The 19,671-nt window shown below is 31.1% G+C and overlaps 1 protein-coding gene across 1 annotated transcript; it reads right to left on the reverse strand.

The window, feature by feature from the left end:
- Nucleotides 1-8,981: 8,981 nt before the first annotated feature.
- LOC143049376 (uncharacterized) lies at nucleotides 8,982-17,458 on the reverse strand. Its single transcript, XM_076223035.1, has 8 exons — nucleotides 17,231-17,458; nucleotides 14,314-14,406; nucleotides 13,847-13,999; nucleotides 13,547-13,647; nucleotides 12,705-12,856; nucleotides 11,038-11,055; nucleotides 9,501-9,542; nucleotides 8,982-9,225 (listed from the first exon to the last, which is right to left on the reverse strand). The coding sequence occupies exons 2-8, from the start codon at nucleotides 14,383-14,385 to the stop codon at nucleotides 9,134-9,136; spliced, it is 630 nt and encodes a 209-aa protein (XP_076079150.1). The 5' UTR covers nucleotides 14,386-14,406; nucleotides 17,231-17,458; the 3' UTR covers nucleotides 8,982-9,133.
- Nucleotides 17,459-19,671: the final 2,213 nt, after the last annotated feature.

Consider the following 19,671-nt stretch of genomic DNA (forward strand, 5'->3'; position numbering starts at 1 on the left):
ACGTCTAGAATTCATAAAACAAATAAAATTAATTAGATTTAAAAAAAGAATAATAATCATCCAGATTTGGGGTATCATCTTAATAGAGATAATGAGGTAATTTATCTAGGTTATTCTCGACATGTCACGATGATTACAATTGAGACAAATTCCCACAAAGACCAAATAACACAAAACTTAACAACTATAGGTTACTGTTTTTTATGTCTCTACATATAAAAAACATCGTACCCCATTAGAGTTAATGCTCATATATAATTTCTCCATTAATAACCTCAATATTCAATATCCTCAATTAACCTCAATATTAAATAGCCTACAATATAGTATTGACGATATATTGTTGGACGCTGACGATATGTTGTCGGACTCTGGTGATATATCGTGGGACTCTAATTAGAATGAGAATGATATTACTGCTCTTATTTGGTCCAATAAAATATAACCTATAACCTTTATTGATAGAATATCAAAATTGTCAAATGATTGTTTATATGATGCATGCTGACAGTCATCAAAAATGCTGCGTTATACTATATTAACTGTTCGATATGGAGTTTCAAAAAATGTTAAAGACGTTCTTTCCTGTCTTACCATGTCTCCTTATGCGAAGAAGTATATATACGTACGATATGATCCGGTTCAAATTTGTTTTATTTTTGTTAGTTTCGTTTGTTCTTCATTTTGTTCGTTCAATTGTCTGTACATTACTGTCACAGGTAATCATAAAGTAGTACTGTTCTTGTTAAGAAACATTGAAGAAAATCTGAATATATTTATGAACTTTTAATTTTGATGCATGAAATTGATATCGTATTCACATGTCATTTTTACTGGCTTTTTTTATATCAAAGAAATGCTCATACAATCTTCCGAAATTGCACACATTGCTCATTTTTATACACGTTCATGCATATGATCCGGAAGGAACCAAATATGGTAACAAGATCTACAGTGTAAACAATTGTCATGCTAAAATATTATTATTTCTTAAAACACCTTGGAGCATAAGATAATCTGCAAATTTGTATCTGATAACACAAAAACCCAGCATATCATGTCCCGAAAATTTCTTTATGTAAATGATAAGAAAACAAATATGTTTGATTAGACTTCGAGAACTCCTTATATTAGTAAATACTATGATTTCCATAGCAAAATGGTAACTGGGGGATGACTGAAAATGGATGAAATCTGAATCAGCCACTTCTCCAAAAGTACTGACTGATATGCAAAATATTTCTTAATAAGTCGCTTGTAGTATCAATAAGGATTTTTATTTTTCACCCAAACACTTTTTTGTGTAGGAAATGACTAATTTGTACATAATAGACACTAACCACATAATTTATGAAAATGGCGATTTGATGCAGTTTGTCTTAAGTTGTTTTATTTTATTTCAATGTTTAAATACAATTTGCACAAACCTGAATGTTCTTGTTGCTGCTTGCTAAATAAAATGACGTCGAAACTATAAATATTACTTTAAACATGGTAATAATTGCAGAGTTACTAGTTTTACTGGTAGACACCTTCTCTGTAATGGAAAATATTTCGTTTTTGTTTCAAATATTTCATTGCAAAATATTTTTTTTAAAAGGTGACTATATAAAAACAAAAACAAAAACCACTGATAAATCTCAATAAAGAAATATATATTATAAAACCTAAATACCGTACGGTAAAAAGCTATACATATTTATTTTTCATACTGAAATTGAGAACTTAATTTAACAGTGTAACTATGTACTATCATCTGTAGCAAGTCAAAATATAATAATGATTGGTTTCATCATGCAGTAACAAAACATTGTATTCCCATTTAAAAGCTCTGACAAGACGCAACTCCTGTAAAGCTCTTGTGTCCCAGTCATAGATTACCTTAGCCGTATTTGGTAAAAGATTTTGTAATCTGGGGTCCTCAATGCACTTCAACTTTATACTTGTTTGGTTTTCAAACTATTTTGATCTGTTTGCCACTGATGAGTATTATGTAGGCGAAACGCGCGTCCGACGTATCAAATTATAAGCCTGGTATATTTGACAACTATTTACATAACTTGGTCGATACAATTGTTGGTGGACGTTTCGTCCCCGAGGGAACCACCAGGCCAGTAGTCAACACTTCGGTGTTGACATGAATAACAATATTAATTATATGGTCACTTATAAAAATTAAATGTTTGCAAAAGTATGAATTATTCGAAATACTAATAATTTTCTTATTCCAGGCATAAATTACCTTATTTGGTACAACCTTTTGGAATTTTGGGTCTTCAATGCTCTTCAATAAAATTGAGAATGGAAATGGGGAATGTGTAACAGAGACAACAACCATAGAAAAAACAACAGCAGAAGGTCACCAACAGGTCTTCAATGTAGCGAGAAATTCCCGCACCCGAAGGCGTCCTTCAGCTGGCACCTAAACAAATATATACCAGTTCAATGATAATGAACGCCATACTAATTTCCAAATTGTACACAAGCAACTCAAATTAAAATAATACAAGACTAACAAAGGCCAGAGACTCCTGACTTGGGACATGCGCAAAAATGCGGCGGGGTGAAACATGTTTATGAGATCTCAACCCTCCCCTATACCTCTAGCCAATGTAGAAAAGTAAACGCATAACAAAACGCACATTTAAAATTCAGTTCAAGAGAAGTCTAGTTTATACTTGTTTGGTTGACTAACTTTTTTAATCAGAGCGTCACTGGCGAGTCTCATGTAGACGAAACGCGCGTCTGACGTATCAAATAATGAGCCTGGTACATGTGATAACTATGTATCAATGGAATCAATAATTCTGCAGTCAGGACTTTGTCACTGCAATGATTTCCATCATACATTTTAAAAATATTTCGTTTTGCGGATATTAAGAAGCGTCTAAGAATCTCACACAGTCAAAGTAAACCGAATATAGTTAAGGGCGATTTTTTTCGAGTTTCTCACGGTAATATTGTCCTTAAATATTATACATCACTAAGCTTAGAAAACCTTTGTGCAAGTTTTTCAACTTAATACATGTTTGGCTTTAAACTATTTTGATTTGAGCGTCACTGATGGGTCTTATGTAGACGAACGCGCGTCCGGTGTATCAAAATTATAAGTCTGGTACCTTTGATAACTATTAACACCACTTGGTTCATGCCACTGCTGGGGGACGTTTCGTCCCCGAGGGTATCACCTGTTCAATAGTCAGCACTTCGGTGTTGACCTCTATATCAATAATATGATAATTATTTAATAAAATAAATGTTTGCAAAAGTAAAAATTATTCGAAATACTAAGGATTTTCTTATCCCAGGCATAGTTTACCATAGCTGTATTTGGCACAACTTTTTTGGAATTTTAGGTCGTCAATAATGCTCTTCAACTTTATACTTGTTTGGCTTTTTAACTATTTTGATTTGAAAGTCCCTGATGAGTCTTTTGTTGTCCAAACGCGCATCTGGTGTATCACAATTATAAGTCTGGTACCTTTGATAACTATTGGTGGTCCCGGTGAAAGGTTTCATATAAAACAACTTCGGCTAAAACTAATTCATAAAATAATGTTTTGATGTAATACCCCTAAGTCGATATACTGGTAGTTTTATGATATTTATAATATCATAAGCCCAATTTGTAGTTATTCCTCACATTATTTCACAAGCAATTCATACATTTACTATTGATGAGTTTATGAAGATATACTATTAAAGAAACTTTGTATGTGATCTAACTCCTTCTTGAATATTTATTCATTCAAATTTTAGGGTTTGAGTTTTTCTGATGAAGATCTATTCAAGAAAGTCCTCTATTTCCAGTTAAACGTACTGGATCGATATGGTAACTGTTAATCTCTTTATCTGAGAAGGTCAGTAGTCAGTTCTTCTTCAATAAAATAATTGTTAAGTTTCATTTTAGTTCCCTTAGTTACTTTAGATGTTATGTCTATGTATGAAAGGTCCAAGATTATCATTTGCTATAGTTTCTCGAGTATATATGCATACATTGTCACATTTGTTTGATTTATAGATCTCGATAGCGGTTCGAACAGATGAAATTGATAAAGTGTTAATATTATGATGAAGATTTACAAAATTTTGATAAAATGGAATATTAAACAGTTATCAAAAGTACCAGGATTATAATTTAGTACGCCAGACGCGCGTTTCGTCTACATAAGACTCATCAGTGACGCTCAAATCGAAATATTTATAAAGCCAAACAAGTACAAAGTTGAAGAGCATTGAGGATCAAAAATTCCAAAAAGTTGTGCCAAATACAACTAAGGTAATCTATGCCTGGAATAAGAAAATCCTTAGTTTTTCGAAAAACTCAAAGTTTTGTAAACAGGAAATTTATAAAAATGACCACATGATTGATATTCATGTCAACACCGAAATGTTGACTACTGGGCTGGTGATACCCTCGGGGACGAAACGTCCACCAGCAGTGGCATCGACCCAGTGGTTTAAACAGTTATCAAAAGTACCAGGATTATAATTTAGTAGCGTTATTTAAATACAAGAACACAACATGTAACACTATCTTAAGTAATTATTTCGCTTTTATTTTTGGTCGTAAAACAGAATGATGAGAAAGTGTATTCAAGGTACAAAAAGAGCAAAAAGTTATTTTAGTAAAACATTGTTCCAAATGTGACTTGTGTATTCGATGTACGTTGGCGTTTGTTTTTGTTGCAGTCCAGGATTTCGGTTGTTCCGTTGTTTTATTTTATAGTTGATATGTTACCCTCGGTTTCAGTTCTAAAACTAGATTTGTTTTCTCTTAATCAATTTAGTAATTTTAAACAGCTGTCTATCACTTTTGCCTTTATTTATCAGTCTTTTCTTTTCTTTTTCAGTTTTGTGGTTCTTGCAAACAATTTTCAGGTCGAAACCAATATAAACGATGTTCCTAACAGTATTTTCCAGTTAATAAAAAGACAATATAACAAAGTGATGAACATTAAAACCATTATTTTGCCTGTATCGATATGCTATTAATAGTTTGCTGATAATACTTATACCAGCAGGTCGTACAGTGATTAAAGTAAACTGACTTCCCTTTTACTATTTTGATTGGTTATGGAAATATTCTTCTTTGAACACATATTTTAATAGAATTTATCTGCAAACATTTTACTTCACCAAAAATCGAATGCTTTAGAATATTGTAACAACTTGTCCAAAGATGTACATATTTTGCAGTTGCCTGTCTCTAATATTCAAATATTACATACTACATCGTAGTTTCGTTCTTTGTTTCGTAGTAAACATATACTGTTAGCGCATATTAGAGAAGTGAAGATCTTTCAGCCAAAGTTAGCCGCCGATACTTATGTGACAAGAGGGTGATAAGAATTACTCCTGATATCCCTGATACTAACTTAACTTAATATTAGTTTCCTCCCACTTATTCATTTTCTCGACACATTTATTTCTTTTGCATAAATCGAATCCTAACATCAGCATGTTGACGATAAATAACGAATCGGTATGTTAAGCTCCATAGAGTATGTTTTGTAAATAGATTTACTCCAAACTGCTATCTTGTGTGCCATACACATAGTGTTTCATTTTTGGGACAAGCCCTGGTGTTCAATTTTTGTTGACGTTTTATATATATGACAAAGAACGAGAAACGCGAGGCCCTGATTTTGTACTTGAATATCCATGTTTATCTTTAAGTCGCTCAATGTTTAACCTTTACACACCAACACAGCTCATAATTATTGCCAACGGCTATTCGTGTAATATTTTAAACTAGGTAATAATTTGTTAATGCTGCAAACAAAAACTGTTATTTATACATCAGAATTTTATAGAAAAAAATAAATAAAGAAAGTTATTATTAGCATCTTTAAACAAAAAAACATTATTTCTCGTTCGAAATGATCACGTTACAAAATGTGATAAAAAATAACGAATTCGAAGATAACGTCAACATGTTCAAACGTAATGCGGTCCATAACAATTTACAAAACGAATCCAACCAAAAGAACGACTGCAAAAACAACTGTTCTTGATTTAAAACAAGCATTTAAACCGAAGACACACAATTGTTATTTGCTTTTCCGAGATCATTGTCATAAAGTAGTGTGAGAGCAGCGAAGAGAGGTTTCATTACAGTATTTTACTTTACTTTTTTGTTTTGTTTTTTTAAATTGCACATCAACCATGTTTACTTAACAGAGGAAACTGCTGCGAGCAGTAGACGTCTTCTTGTAATACGAAATTCTTTTTCAAGCCTGTATGAACTCAGGTATCAATCTGATATAAAGGATTTTCGGGATGAGGATTTCATACATACTAGTCTTTGCAACCAATTGTTATTCCCTGCTTGAAAGACAAGACTTGGTCTCTTTTGGAGAGTTGTATCATATAATCCAAACCATTTAGTTTTTTTCCCCAATTTCGTCATGGTGTAGATCTTACTAGTCCAATGAACAAACTTTACTATTCCCCTCCCTTTATGATCTTACACGCTTTCTAGATCTTTTTCGACATTTACTTGTCCAATATGCAGCTAATATGTAAAACATGACAAGTCAACGAATGTGATTGGGTATGTCTGTGTTGTCATTTAATTTCTTTTCTCTTCATGTGCACACGTTTTGTTCCATTTATATGATATACAAATTAACAACAGAATTGGATGTTTTTGGTTAAGCTTACGATAGACTCAAAATTGTAATGCAATGAGCTCAAGGATACGAACGAAAAATGAAATGACAAAACAAAAACAAAACAAACAAATTTCACCAAATATCTCTAATAATGTTTTTTAAATGCAAGAAGAAAAATCAGTTGTAAAGATTAAGATTAAGATTTAAAAAGATCATCGGAAGGTACAAAAACGTTTTTGATAACTATTCAGTATAAACATACCAAATAATACACGACGGTATTGAAGTATAGATTATTGGTACTGACGTTGTTTATCCTCGGTATAACGTGTTATAGTATTCTTTCATTTGTCATTTAAATATTACTTTTACTGCTAATAAATCCCGTCATTGTGTTATAATGTAATGGTCCATTTTAGTTGTCTTGTCTTTCATTTGTGTCCATGTGTTTTGGGCCAATAGTTATCAAAAGTACCAGGATTATAATTTTATACGCCAGACGCGCGTTTCGTCTACATAAGACTCATCAGTGACGCTCAGATCAAAATAGTTAAAAAGCCAAACAAATACAAAGTTGAAGAGCATTGGGGACCCAAAATTCCAAAAAGTTGTGCCAAATACGGCTAAGGTAATCTACTCCTGGGGTAAGAAAATCCTTAGTTTTTCGAAAAATTTAAAGTTTTGTAAACAGAAAATTTATGTGCTTTTTCCATATCACCTTTTTGTGTTTCTATGTTTCACAGATATGAAATATTTAGTATGAGTGCCAATAAGACAACTCTCCATTCATGTCACAATTTGTAAAAGTACGGTCTTCAAAACGGAGACTTGGCTTACAAATAACAGCAAGTTATTAAGGGATCCAAAAATGACTAGTGTTTATCCATTCAAAAGGGAAAACCAACGGTCTAATCTATATAAAAAACGAAAAACGTGAAACAATAATGAACCCCAAATATCAGGTTCCTAAGTAGGGCAGGTGTAAGCCAATGCAGAGGGTTTAAACGTTTTGATATGTACAATCCTTCACCCTTACCTAAACCAATAGTATAACATCACAGCATAGAAAGACACATATTTGTTTGATTTTATAGTGATTAAGATTATAACACAATGTTGATTGTTGCACCCCTTTTTTCACATATTTACCTCTTATGTCTGTTTGTTTTATTCATACATCATTGTCAAAATGATGGAATTTTAAACAACTTTCATGCCAGTGAAAGGTTGAGCTAGCTATAAAACCAGGTTTAATCCACCATTTTTTACATCAGAAAATGCCTTTACCAAGTTGGAAAGATGAAAGTTGTTATCCGTATGTTTGAGCGATTGATTTCGCCAACTGATCAGGAACTTTCCGTTTTGGAATTTCCTCTGTGTTCGGTATTTTGTGTTTTTAAAACACAATGTGTACCCCCTATTTTGACATTTTTACCTCTTATGTCTGTTTGTTTTGTTCACGAATGGTTGTAAATATAAATTTGAAGGTCATACAATAGAGAGGTTTTAAATTACCTTGCTAATCCACCTTAATCTACATAAGAAAATGACTGTACGAAGTCAGGAATATAAAAGCTGTCATTTTTTCGTCTTATTTGTTTGAGCTTTTGTTTGTGTCATTTAATTAGGGACCTTCTTTTCAAATTTTTCTTGGAATTCGGTAGTTTTGTTATCTCACTTTGTAGTAATAAAGAAAATCAAGTTATGTTGGTTAATTTGTGTGTGCCTGAAATAATTAGAATCTCAGATAATTTAAAGGTTCAGACTAATCCGATAACCTTTTTCACAGGGTATGTCGCTTCATAGTTTTGTTTTCGTTTCGTTTTGTTTTATTATGTCAATCTTTTCGTTTCGTTTCGTTCGTATTGTTTAGTGCATTGTATTTTGATTTCGTTTCTCATTTTAGCACTGGGTATTACATTATTTGCAATGTAAAAGTTAAATATACACTTATAATGCCTTTATTCCGAATTATAGAATCATACACACACAATTCTATATTTATGAACCTTTTAAAATAAGAACAAGATTGAAAAAAAGACAAAGCAGGAGAAAAGACTTTGTTGATGTTGTATTCTCACGAAGCACCCGTCCTACCTCAATGTTACCTCTACAGATAAAGCCCCAAATATTTTGAAGCTGAAATCCTCTCTTTTGTCGTAATTTTTTGTTTTCAACTGACCAAATATAACTATTTTACAAGATACACGTGCTCTGGATAGGACAAAATATTTTTGAACTTTCAGATTACCTATTCATCCATATCAAACTATTATGAAAATCCCTATAGTGCATTTGAGAAGCTATTTCAGAAATACTTAAGTCGGAAAGACACGTTTTATGTTATAATACTTTAATACCAACTCGTTAAAGTTTACATCGCAATAATTTCAATTATACAAAACTTTATAACTCTATCTATACTTCAGAAAATTTTTCACTTGAAATCATGTAAATTGAAATGTGTACAATTGTAAAATCGTATCAACAAAATGCATCTTCCTTTATCTCCGTGATCAGTGCGCACTTCCAGGAGCACCTGCAGCACCTGCAGCACCTGCCTGTGCTTGTTTACTGACTTTACAGATGAAACAAAATCCGGAACATCCTGAAAAAATAAATTGTGTTTTATTAATATTATTAAGACAGGAAAATAGGTACGTAAAATAGTTTCTTTCAAATACTTAAGCATTAATTCATATTTAGTCTGATAAAGATGATCGAGGAATAGGATACCAATGTGTCCAACGAATTAATCATCATTACATGATAGTTACTGATATTGTAGGACCATTTAAAATGTGAAAAGAAACTTTTACAGTTAACAGAGAGTTTTAGCATCATTGTAGTTAAATGATGTAATACTGCAAAAAAGATTAATACCACTTTTCGTCTTCTCTTTCTTTTTATCACGACGCTTGACTCCTGAAATTCAAAAGCAAAATAATATTATAAATATATATTTGTTTTATTACACTTCAACCAAAGTACAATGTCAACCCTGCTTGTTCTTTCAAAGTATATTAGCTAGGGCTCATTTTTCAGGGCTGTGTGTTATTGATTTTATGCTTGAAGGCTTTTATCTCTTATCGATAAGACCTCCGCTCCGGGTATTGGATAAGTATTGAAAATTTAAAAACAAACCAATAGGAAAACCTTAAATATATGGTTCTAATTTTCATTTAAGAAGAGATTTAAAATGTCATGGATTTTTCTATATTGTATATTTTGATATTTGCAAATATATGTTTTGCTTTTTTCATTCTGTAGACATACCTTGTTGTGCATCAGTGATTAATTGCAATGCAATGAATGAGTGTGTATTAACATCTAAAGCTTAATGATTAAATGAAAAGAAAATAACCCTTTAAAGTCTGGGATTTATCTTCATCGAGAAAGCAACGAAAAAAATAATGACGAAATAACAAAATTTTTGGTGCAAATTTAAACAAATAGTGTTCTTCATTCATACCTCTTCGAAAATTCTAGGATCCAATTCCCGCCAGACTCACAAGCTAAGGTATAGACAGTTATATACCGTTGTCGACAGGATAGGTAAATTAATATGCTAGTAACTTGTAAACTGTATAAGGGAACATTGAAGCTTACCAATAATTTCTATCAAATGATTACAGTTTTTTCTTTGCATTCGTTAACCCACTTTTAAAACGACGATACAGTAAACAACTGTCTCTTTAATCGTGTTTTCCCAGCCTTGATAAATCTATGTTGGCATTTTTGTTTTTGCTACATTCCCTCCAAAATATCAAAATTTTGGAAAAAAAATCAGACTGTTGTAATATTGTTTTTTTTCTTAGTATCGTCAATTGGAATATTGTCCAACGTACCTGTGTACGAAAAAAACATAACAATAGTGATGTTTTCTTCTATTCTAATTTATCAGTTTTAAATTCCGATTCATGAATTTTTATGTCTTAATGCACATGCACATGTACATGTATTCATTAAAACTCATATAAATAAGACAAAATCATTTGTTCTTCAACTTAAATTTCAACAATGTTTTCATCGATATACATTGATAAAATACTCTTTTCTAAATCCAAGCCCAATCGTAAAAATTGTATCCAATGCAACCAGATACGTTAAAAGGTTACATGCATTGTCAAAAGTGATAAATGTGAAGATGTGTGCGTTTCCTGGATTTGCTAAAAACGAAAGGTGTTGAAAATTGAGACCTTATTTCAACGGATTTTTTGTAATCAAATCGCGGAACCAACAAATTCTTCCATTGTCACCTAAGCAAATAACGCCAGCGAGCAAATACCGATAATCGATTTTCGGTTTATATATTTCATATCAATCGAATTTACTAACAGAATTTGGAATAAAAAAAAAAAAACTGTTTGCGATCTTCTCGTTTGAATCATGTTTGATTAAGTGACTAGTAACAACTTACGATGCTTATAACTGTTCACTGAAATAGAGAATTTTTTTTTTAATATCATCATAATGACAGCATGCACTTTCTCATACTTATGAACTAATAAAAGTGTATGATTTATTTGATGTTTTTACCCCAAAAAGCAAATTCGTCAATCTATTACAGTGACTTGACTGTAAGTGTTGCTATTCACCAATTGCAATTCATTCAAAATTTTGACCAAATTGCAATTTGTTTTATTAAACCAAATTGTTCAACTGGTCACAAATTTGAACCAACTGCTGTAGAAAACCACAGTCAAGACTGAAAGTGCAAGGTGATAAAATAAAACATATTTACAATCCTATAAGACTTTAACTCCACTTTATTGATGGTATTTTTAAATCAGTCTATCAATCTGTATAGTTATATTATAGCCATTACCATACTAAAGGTGAACTGTTTTATTTTTAATTGCTATAAAAATGTCCACACTAAGCTTTTATATAGTTATTATTTTAAATGATATATGATTCTTATAAATATAAAATCCTTTTCAAAAGAAAAACTATATAAAAGCTTAGTTTGGACATTTTTATAGCAATTAAAAATAAAAAGGATTTTATATTTTTAAGAATCATATATCATTTAAAATAATACATCATATATTCAGTAAAATATGTGTGAAATAACAATATGCTATTGATAAGTTTCCTTGTGGAGATAACCTAAAATACTATTCTTTTGAATAAAGATTTTTTGAAACCAAAAAAGATTATCTCCCCTTCCTACAAACATGTTGCAATTTCACAAATATTTTACTGAATATGAAATGTTTTTATTCACATAATGTGTGATTCTTATGAATATAGAATACTTTTCGAAAGAAAAACTATATAAAAGCTTAGTTTGGACATTTTTATAGCAATTAAAAATAAAACAGTTCACCTTTAGTATGGTAATGGCTATAATATAACTATACAGATTGATAGACTGATTTAGTAATACCATCAATAAAGTGGAGTTAAAGTCTTATAGGATTGTAAGTATATTTTATTTTATCACCTTGCACTTTCACATTTTGACTGAGCAATTTGTTCAATATTCTGACCAGTTGAACAATTTGATTTTATAAAACAAATTGCAATTTGGTCAAAATTTTGAATGAGTTGCAATTGGTGGATAGCAACACTAACAGTCAAGTCACTGTAAAGTTCATAATTAATCAGTTAATACTATATTAATGTTTTTATTGTTGCAAATATGACATTCTGTCAATGCGTATATGTTGTTATTTTTACGCTTTTAGAGTGTTAGGATGAATTATAGTGGTGAAGTTGAAGGAATTCAATATTTGTGTCACAGAGAAACATAGATTGATATGGTACAATTGTTGTAGCCACAATCCTGTTCTGTTTTCGTCACTTTTCACATCACCAATGAGACCTGTCAGCAAGTTTGTACTAACCATGAACAACGTGTTGTGTGCAACTTATGCGGCAGGATTACTTACTTGCTACAACATTAAAGTAACATCCCACCATTAAACAACGTATAGAATTCCATTATTGCACTTTAGTTTATAAATATAAGGATCATCATTCTTGTTTAATATCTTATTTACTAATATAAAAAAATAAAATGACAATACTTTGAAAGACAAAAAGTTATGCAATATCAACCCAAAGAGAATATAAACTGACCTTCTTGATGATTAATTATTTCCCCGTAGAAAAGTTCGTATCCTTTACAGAACTCTATAATATGCTCTCCGGCTTCATCCAACAACCTATCGTATGTTGTGGGGAACACATTGACCAGTTTTTCTTCCTCAATGTCATGGGTCATTTTTAAACTAAAAATATTGTTTTGCAAATGCTTTGAATAAAACTTTTTAATTTATCTTACATTATTTATACCTATGTAGTCCGCTGAATACTTCAGAAATTTCTTATATAGCGCAATATGATAATGAGAATAAGGTAAAATCTTACTTCTTTTCAATCTTTTGAATTGAACAGAACATTAAAAAAGGATAATTTGAGTCTTTAAATTTGTGAATTGCTTATTCCGTTCCCTGAAAAATTTATATGTTTCAGAAAAAAGAAAATATGAAAAACAAAAATATTGTTGCATATCAATGTTAATTTCACAAATCGGATAGCCTAAAATGTCTCTACAAGCGAAATTCATATCGGCAAAGAAGAAATAAAAAAATGAAAGAAATAGAATAGAACATAGAAAATGTAGTTATTGACATCTAAAAGAGTTTTACATATGTGTGCTGAAATATATAGAGACAGAATGAAAATTCAAACGTATAGGGCAAGATTTTCCAAATGATCTGTTTGGAAGATTATTCTAAATTTTTCTAAGACCTGGTATGTGTTTCTTTACTTTTATCGAGGTCAACTATTAACTTTCCTTTTGCATTTCTGTTTTTATTAGTAGAATGAAAGTATTCGCTTAAGTGATCTAAAGTGTTAAAAATAAAGTTAACGGTACTAGGTATGTCGAAAGCAATAATTTTATTTTATTTAAATACCTTGTTAATTTTTCAAGCAAATCTATTGTTGCGTTGAGATTTTCTTTTGTATCCATTACAAGACATTCACCAGTATCAATATTCTTCATTGCAACTTTTCCCTAAAAAATTAAGCAAATTTTAGTATCATTTAACACCGTTTGTGTAACGAATGATATTTGTGGGGACAACTATGCGCTTCATTTTTCTGCAATGCTGGGTCACGCATCTTGAAATATTTCCTTTGGTGTATTTTGTTATATATTTTCAAAAGAAATATTCATTTTGGTAGAAAGAAGACAAATAAACGGAAGACGTTACCTTCTCAAAGTCATGAAGATTAATTGTAGACGGACAGTCAGATTGAAGGTGCTGCACATCCCCAACATTAACTGTCATTAGATGTTTAACTGAGTCCACAACAATGTCTTCATTGATACTCCCTCCCTGCACATTGGCGTTGATTCGATATGTCTGAAAAATTATATTATGTTCCTAATTACTAAACGGGAAAACATAGAATTTACCCCTAAGTGTAGTATGCATCAATTTGAAATCCCAAATACATGATATTTTATAATGTTAATAGAAAGGACAAATCAAAGTATAGGTTCTACACTTGAACATGAACAGTTATTAAACATATGGTTGAGATCATATATATAGTTTTATTAAAGAAGAATGCAACTTATGAAATATGTGAACACCTTATTCATGCAAACATAAATGTAGAGCAAATGCAAAATCTTTGCTTAAACATGCTTGTATTATGGCATAATTCAACAAACCTGAATGTTACCGCTGCTTTGAACTGTCGCTACTACTGCTAATACAGTAATCAACACGTTAAAGATAGGCATATTTTGAGCCAGACAGACAGCCTATAATAAAACAACAAATTTCAATTCACAATTCGTATTTTTTTATGTTATGACAGGTATAAATATTTAAATATTGAAGATGTGGAATAATTTCGCTACCTAACAGGCAAATATTTAATTTGTCGATGAAAAATATACTTTAGTATACATTTTTTTTTCAATTTTGACACGTGTTTCTTATCGACTATTGCATGTCTTTTTATGTTCCTAGTTTTTATCATAGAATGTTTTGATTCACTGGCACCTTCCCGAGTATCTTCTTTTAAATGAATAACACTTGTAAAACAAGTGTTGCATAAACCGCTTTTCATTCGAGAATTCATGAGTTTACCTAGATGACACTTCTTCGTTTTCCGTTGGTCTCCCTGTAGTTTGATTTTTCGACGTATTGGTTTTGCTTGCCACCTTGATATATTCTTCCTATTCTAAACATTACTAATCATTGTCTGCATTAATTACTGTCAAATCTGTATATTAAAGTAATCTTACGAAGAAGAGAAAACCACATGAGTAGGAATGGACTGTTAGTTAAGGTTCAATAATTTTAATTATTCTGAAACTGTATTAAAAAGGATTTTTAATATCATAAGAAACGACACAAAGTAGAGATTTTATTGTGTGCTGGTCTATGAACCACCTGACCAAGCTTGACAGTGACTAAAATAGTGAATTCCTATCAGAACGCAAATATCTTTGTCATTTTGGGTCAATGCACTGACGAAAAGTTAATATCCACGTGCTTGTCAATTAACAATAAGAATGAAATACCGAAATTCTTGTCGAAAAAAATAGGACAATGCCACGAAAAACGACACGAGGATAAATATACAACAGTCTACAAAAACTGCACTCTTTTGTACTGGCATGAAAAACAGATATTATTTTATTAGAATTTGCTGTTATAAAAATTTGAAAAATCTTTTTAATTAAAGAAATGCAAAATTAGGATATTGCCCGGATTTGGCTTTAAATCTTGGTCAACTCTTCAACATTTGTATTAGGTTTTAAATTTTTGAAATTATTTGGCCTATAGCAACAACGAATACACTCATAAAAGGTACCAGGATTGAAATTGTGTATATGCGCCAGACGCGCGTTTCGTATTCAAAAGACTCATCGGTGACACTCGAATCAAACGAAAAAAAGTTAAAAGGGCCGAATAAAGCACGAAACAAGAGCATTGAGGACCAAAAGTCCTAACACTTTTGCCAAATACAAACAAGGTAATATATTCCTGAGGTATAAAAGCCTTGGTATTTAAAACATTCAGAGTTTTGTAAATAGTTATTTTTTTCTAATTATGACCATATCAATAATAATGCAGGTCCATTAGAATTGATATCGTTAATGCAATTACATATATAAAGACTGAGCAACACAAACCCACTAAAACCTAAAAAAAGTGATGGTGTTTTGTTAACAAAACTTATTTTAATCTGCTATAAATAATATATCTATTAAAAGATAAAATATTAAAATTCCATTATTTTTTTTTTATCTGTACTATGCATATTAACATGCTGATTGTTTGTTAAACATTTTTTTAAAGTACTCAAACCCCAGTTCCCATCTTTAAAATTTGAAAGGAAACAGACCAAAGGATAATAAATTATTATAGATGAGCGTTCCTCGTAAAAAGAATCCAGAAAAGCGCTTCGTATGCAATAATTGTATCAAGTATTATTAATTCATCAATAATACTATTGAGAATGGAAATGGGGAATGTGTCAAAGAGACAACAATCCGACCAAAAAAAAAACAGAAACCAGCCAAAGGCCACCAAGGAGTCTTCAACACGGCAAGAAAATTCTGCACCCAGAATCGGGTTTCAGCTGGCCCTTACACAAAAATGTGTACTAGTTCAGTATAAAAGAACGTAATACTAAGTCGAGTAACACTTTAACAATAAATCTGGATACTTACGATTGCATTTATTTAAGATTTAAACAATTTGCAAAAAATAATATCCCTGGCGTAAAAATGTATCAGTATTTGACACATAACGTTCTTCAAAAGCCTAAATATCAACAAATTCAGAAGTATACACCACATAAACAGATTTCAGGGAAAGTCAACATAAAACAAAGAAGGTTATCAATATGAATGTAGTGTCGTTTCATATTGATAACTTTCTTTGTTTTATGTTGTGACTTTGGTTTTTATAACCGTGATATAATTTGATATGAAGTTATAAACAGACCAACGTATATTTTAATAAGTAAAGAACGTTGAGATGGAGATATACCTATTTTAAGACCGTTTGAAATTTTTAGCGAGTATAATTTCGCGATATTGTATGTATCTAAACACAGAAATGGGCAGGATATTATACATGTGATGCCCAACTGCATACATTGATTATCTATTATAAAATTGTGTTAATAAAGTATGCTTTGAATTGTTCCTCATCACATATATAAAATTTCATTTCTCAACATTGTTTCGAAATATCGAAGCATGTAATTTGTTTCTTAATAGAAATCCATTAAAGAAGGGTTGTGCTTGCTTGTAACTACTCAAGTTTTTTAGTCATCGTTTTGTTTCTAATATATATCTTCCTCTTATCAAATATTCCAACATTCCATTCCTTTTGATAGTATAAGCAATACGTCGGATATCAGTATTAGAATAGCAACTGATCATACTTCCGCTTGATTTCATATATCGTCTCGAGCGAACTTTTTGAAATATAACTTCAGATAGCCGTGTCACGAATTTTTCGTTAGACAAGTGTTGTCGTTGAATCTTCGATGTTCTTGTGTATATTCATTACTTATATATATTATGAATAAAGTTTGTGTTTTTTTTCATAAATAATACTTACTTTTCAAGAAAATAATAGCCTCAATAGTTTTTGTTCAATTGATGAAGGAACATATATAGTTAGATATACTGTTCCCAGATTGATCAGAGGGTATTTATAGTTTGGCTATTTTGACATATTTTACAAAACGGTGTCGTCTCTGTGCATAAAATTCACGTTATTCCAGATCTGTAGGTAAAAAGTAAGTTATAACTTATACGTTGAATTCTATCGAATTACATTAATAATGTTGTCTGTTTATCCTATTCTTGTATCCTAGACCTAACAATTCTGTAAACAATTTCGGGGATTTCCTTTGCCATTTAAAACCCTTATATTATGTAATGTTTTCTAAATTTATACTCACATTACATATTTATGACGGATGTTTACAGATAATTGTCAGGCTATAAACTTTGATTTAAGATATCCATTGAAATCAACAAGATTAAATTCATTTAGTGTCTAAAATAAACTCGAACATTATATACCAAATGATTGGAATTAACCATATCTATAAAAGGAAGGTACACAAACTGACTATTATGAGAAAGTACATTTGAAATGTATATAATTTGTAATTTCAAGAAACGGAATCCAGAAAACTCATATTTTTATCGTTAACTAAGAATACTAAATGAAGTAAACATAACAACCTGATTTGAAATCTTTATTACGATCCGCACATTTATAGGCGTTCAACATTAATTTGCATACTAAAAATTTGATAAGATACATTTATAGGCGTTCAACATTAATTTGCAAACTAAAAATTGGATAATGAAATTTGACATGATTGAAAAAAAATACTAGAAAGTGTGTCGGTTACAATGAGGAAAACCGTAAAATGCAAGTCATAGTCACAAACTCAATCAAACTTTATCGCCCATGCAAAGTTCGTTTCATCTCTCTGCGAATCAAAGCGATTTGTGCTGGTTATTGAAACTTCGCCCCTATATTCACCCCGACTATCAGTTGTTTAACGTATATAAAAGAAAGCGTATGGTGAAAGTCATGGTAAAAAAAAGTTCAAGTTAGTCACCCTCGTGCATAATTATGTACAAAACTCAACTCTAATTTTCCTTTAAAACCCTTTGGATTTTGTTAATGACACTCAGTATGTTTCTTTACCAAAAATTAAAAAATGTATTGGCTACACGGAAAAAAACGTACAAAACAGATTTTGGTTAACCCCTTATATCACTTTAGCTATCTCTGTGCATATATTATTAATGTATGTCTGTTCTCTAACTTTGAAAACCCTTGCAGTTCTGAAATGACTACGAATATTTATCACTTCAACTTCGTTGTGTCAGGTACCTTGAAAAAGTCGGAGTCATAGACACAACTGTGTGAACATAACAGGCCTCGATGTGCGTATAAATATAGAACGCCCCTGATCGGAAACTTAAACAAGTTTTCCTTAATTAAAAGAAATGATCATCTGTTCAATTCAGATCAGTAATCATTACATTTCGGATTCATCGGGAAAACCTACCTACCTAGTCTTTTCGTTTTCTGTGGGACAGAAGGCAATTACAAATTACCGCAACCTCTGCCTATCATTTATAAAAAATTGTAATCTTTTTCCACCTGTAAACCATATATTCAAAAGATTTACTGATGAATGGCTTACGAAACATACACCATATTATTTTCAAGTACAGTAATTCCAGCTATGAAGTATGCATCTGGTTTTGTAGTTTAAATGTAAACAATCCACGCCAGGTGTTGCGTGGTCTTTCTGGCTTTCGTCTTTCTTGTGGTTGCCAATGCCACTCGGTCTTTACAATGTGATCGTGTGGCATTCTTATACATGACCTGTCCATTTAAAACGTCTTTGATTGATCTTTGTTGTTATATTTCTATTTTTTCATTATTTTGAGTAGATCTTCGTTTTTTATCTTTGTCGATCAATATTTTGTTTATCCTTCCCAGACATCTGTTGTTGAAGGTATTTTAAGTACAAATTTTTTTTTAGATTGGTAACTGCTATTCTCCAGCATTAATAATTGTACAACAGATTTAAAATTGCTGTTAAAGATTCTCAGTTTGGTCTTTAGGCGATAGATTTCCATGTTGGCCGAAGTCGTGCAAAAGTGGATATTACGTTTTGAAGTCTGGCTTTCATATCAATTTCAGCTCCCTTGTCTTACTAAATCCACTGTTAAGGTAAATCAAGTCTTCGAAATTTTCAATTGGTGTATTAAAAAAAGTAAAATACTCAGGTTGATACGGATACGATATTGACAAAGCCATATGATATTCTCTATTAAACACTGTAGAGATGTTTTATTCCTCGAGATCAAGTCGAGGAGAATAACAACATTAAGGATATTGTACTGCTGCACCAGATGGAATTTCGACAATTAATGTCTCTTTGGTGACACTTGAGACCAAAAATATTTAAAAATTCAAAACCTTATACAAATTTTGAAAAGTTGATAAATATTGTAACAAGG

This window comes from Mytilus galloprovincialis, chromosome 10 (genome assembly GCF_965363235.1).
Source record: "Mytilus galloprovincialis chromosome 10, xbMytGall1.hap1.1, whole genome shotgun sequence".
In the NCBI taxonomy this organism is placed as follows: Eukaryota; Metazoa; Mollusca; class Bivalvia; order Mytilida; family Mytilidae; genus Mytilus; species Mytilus galloprovincialis.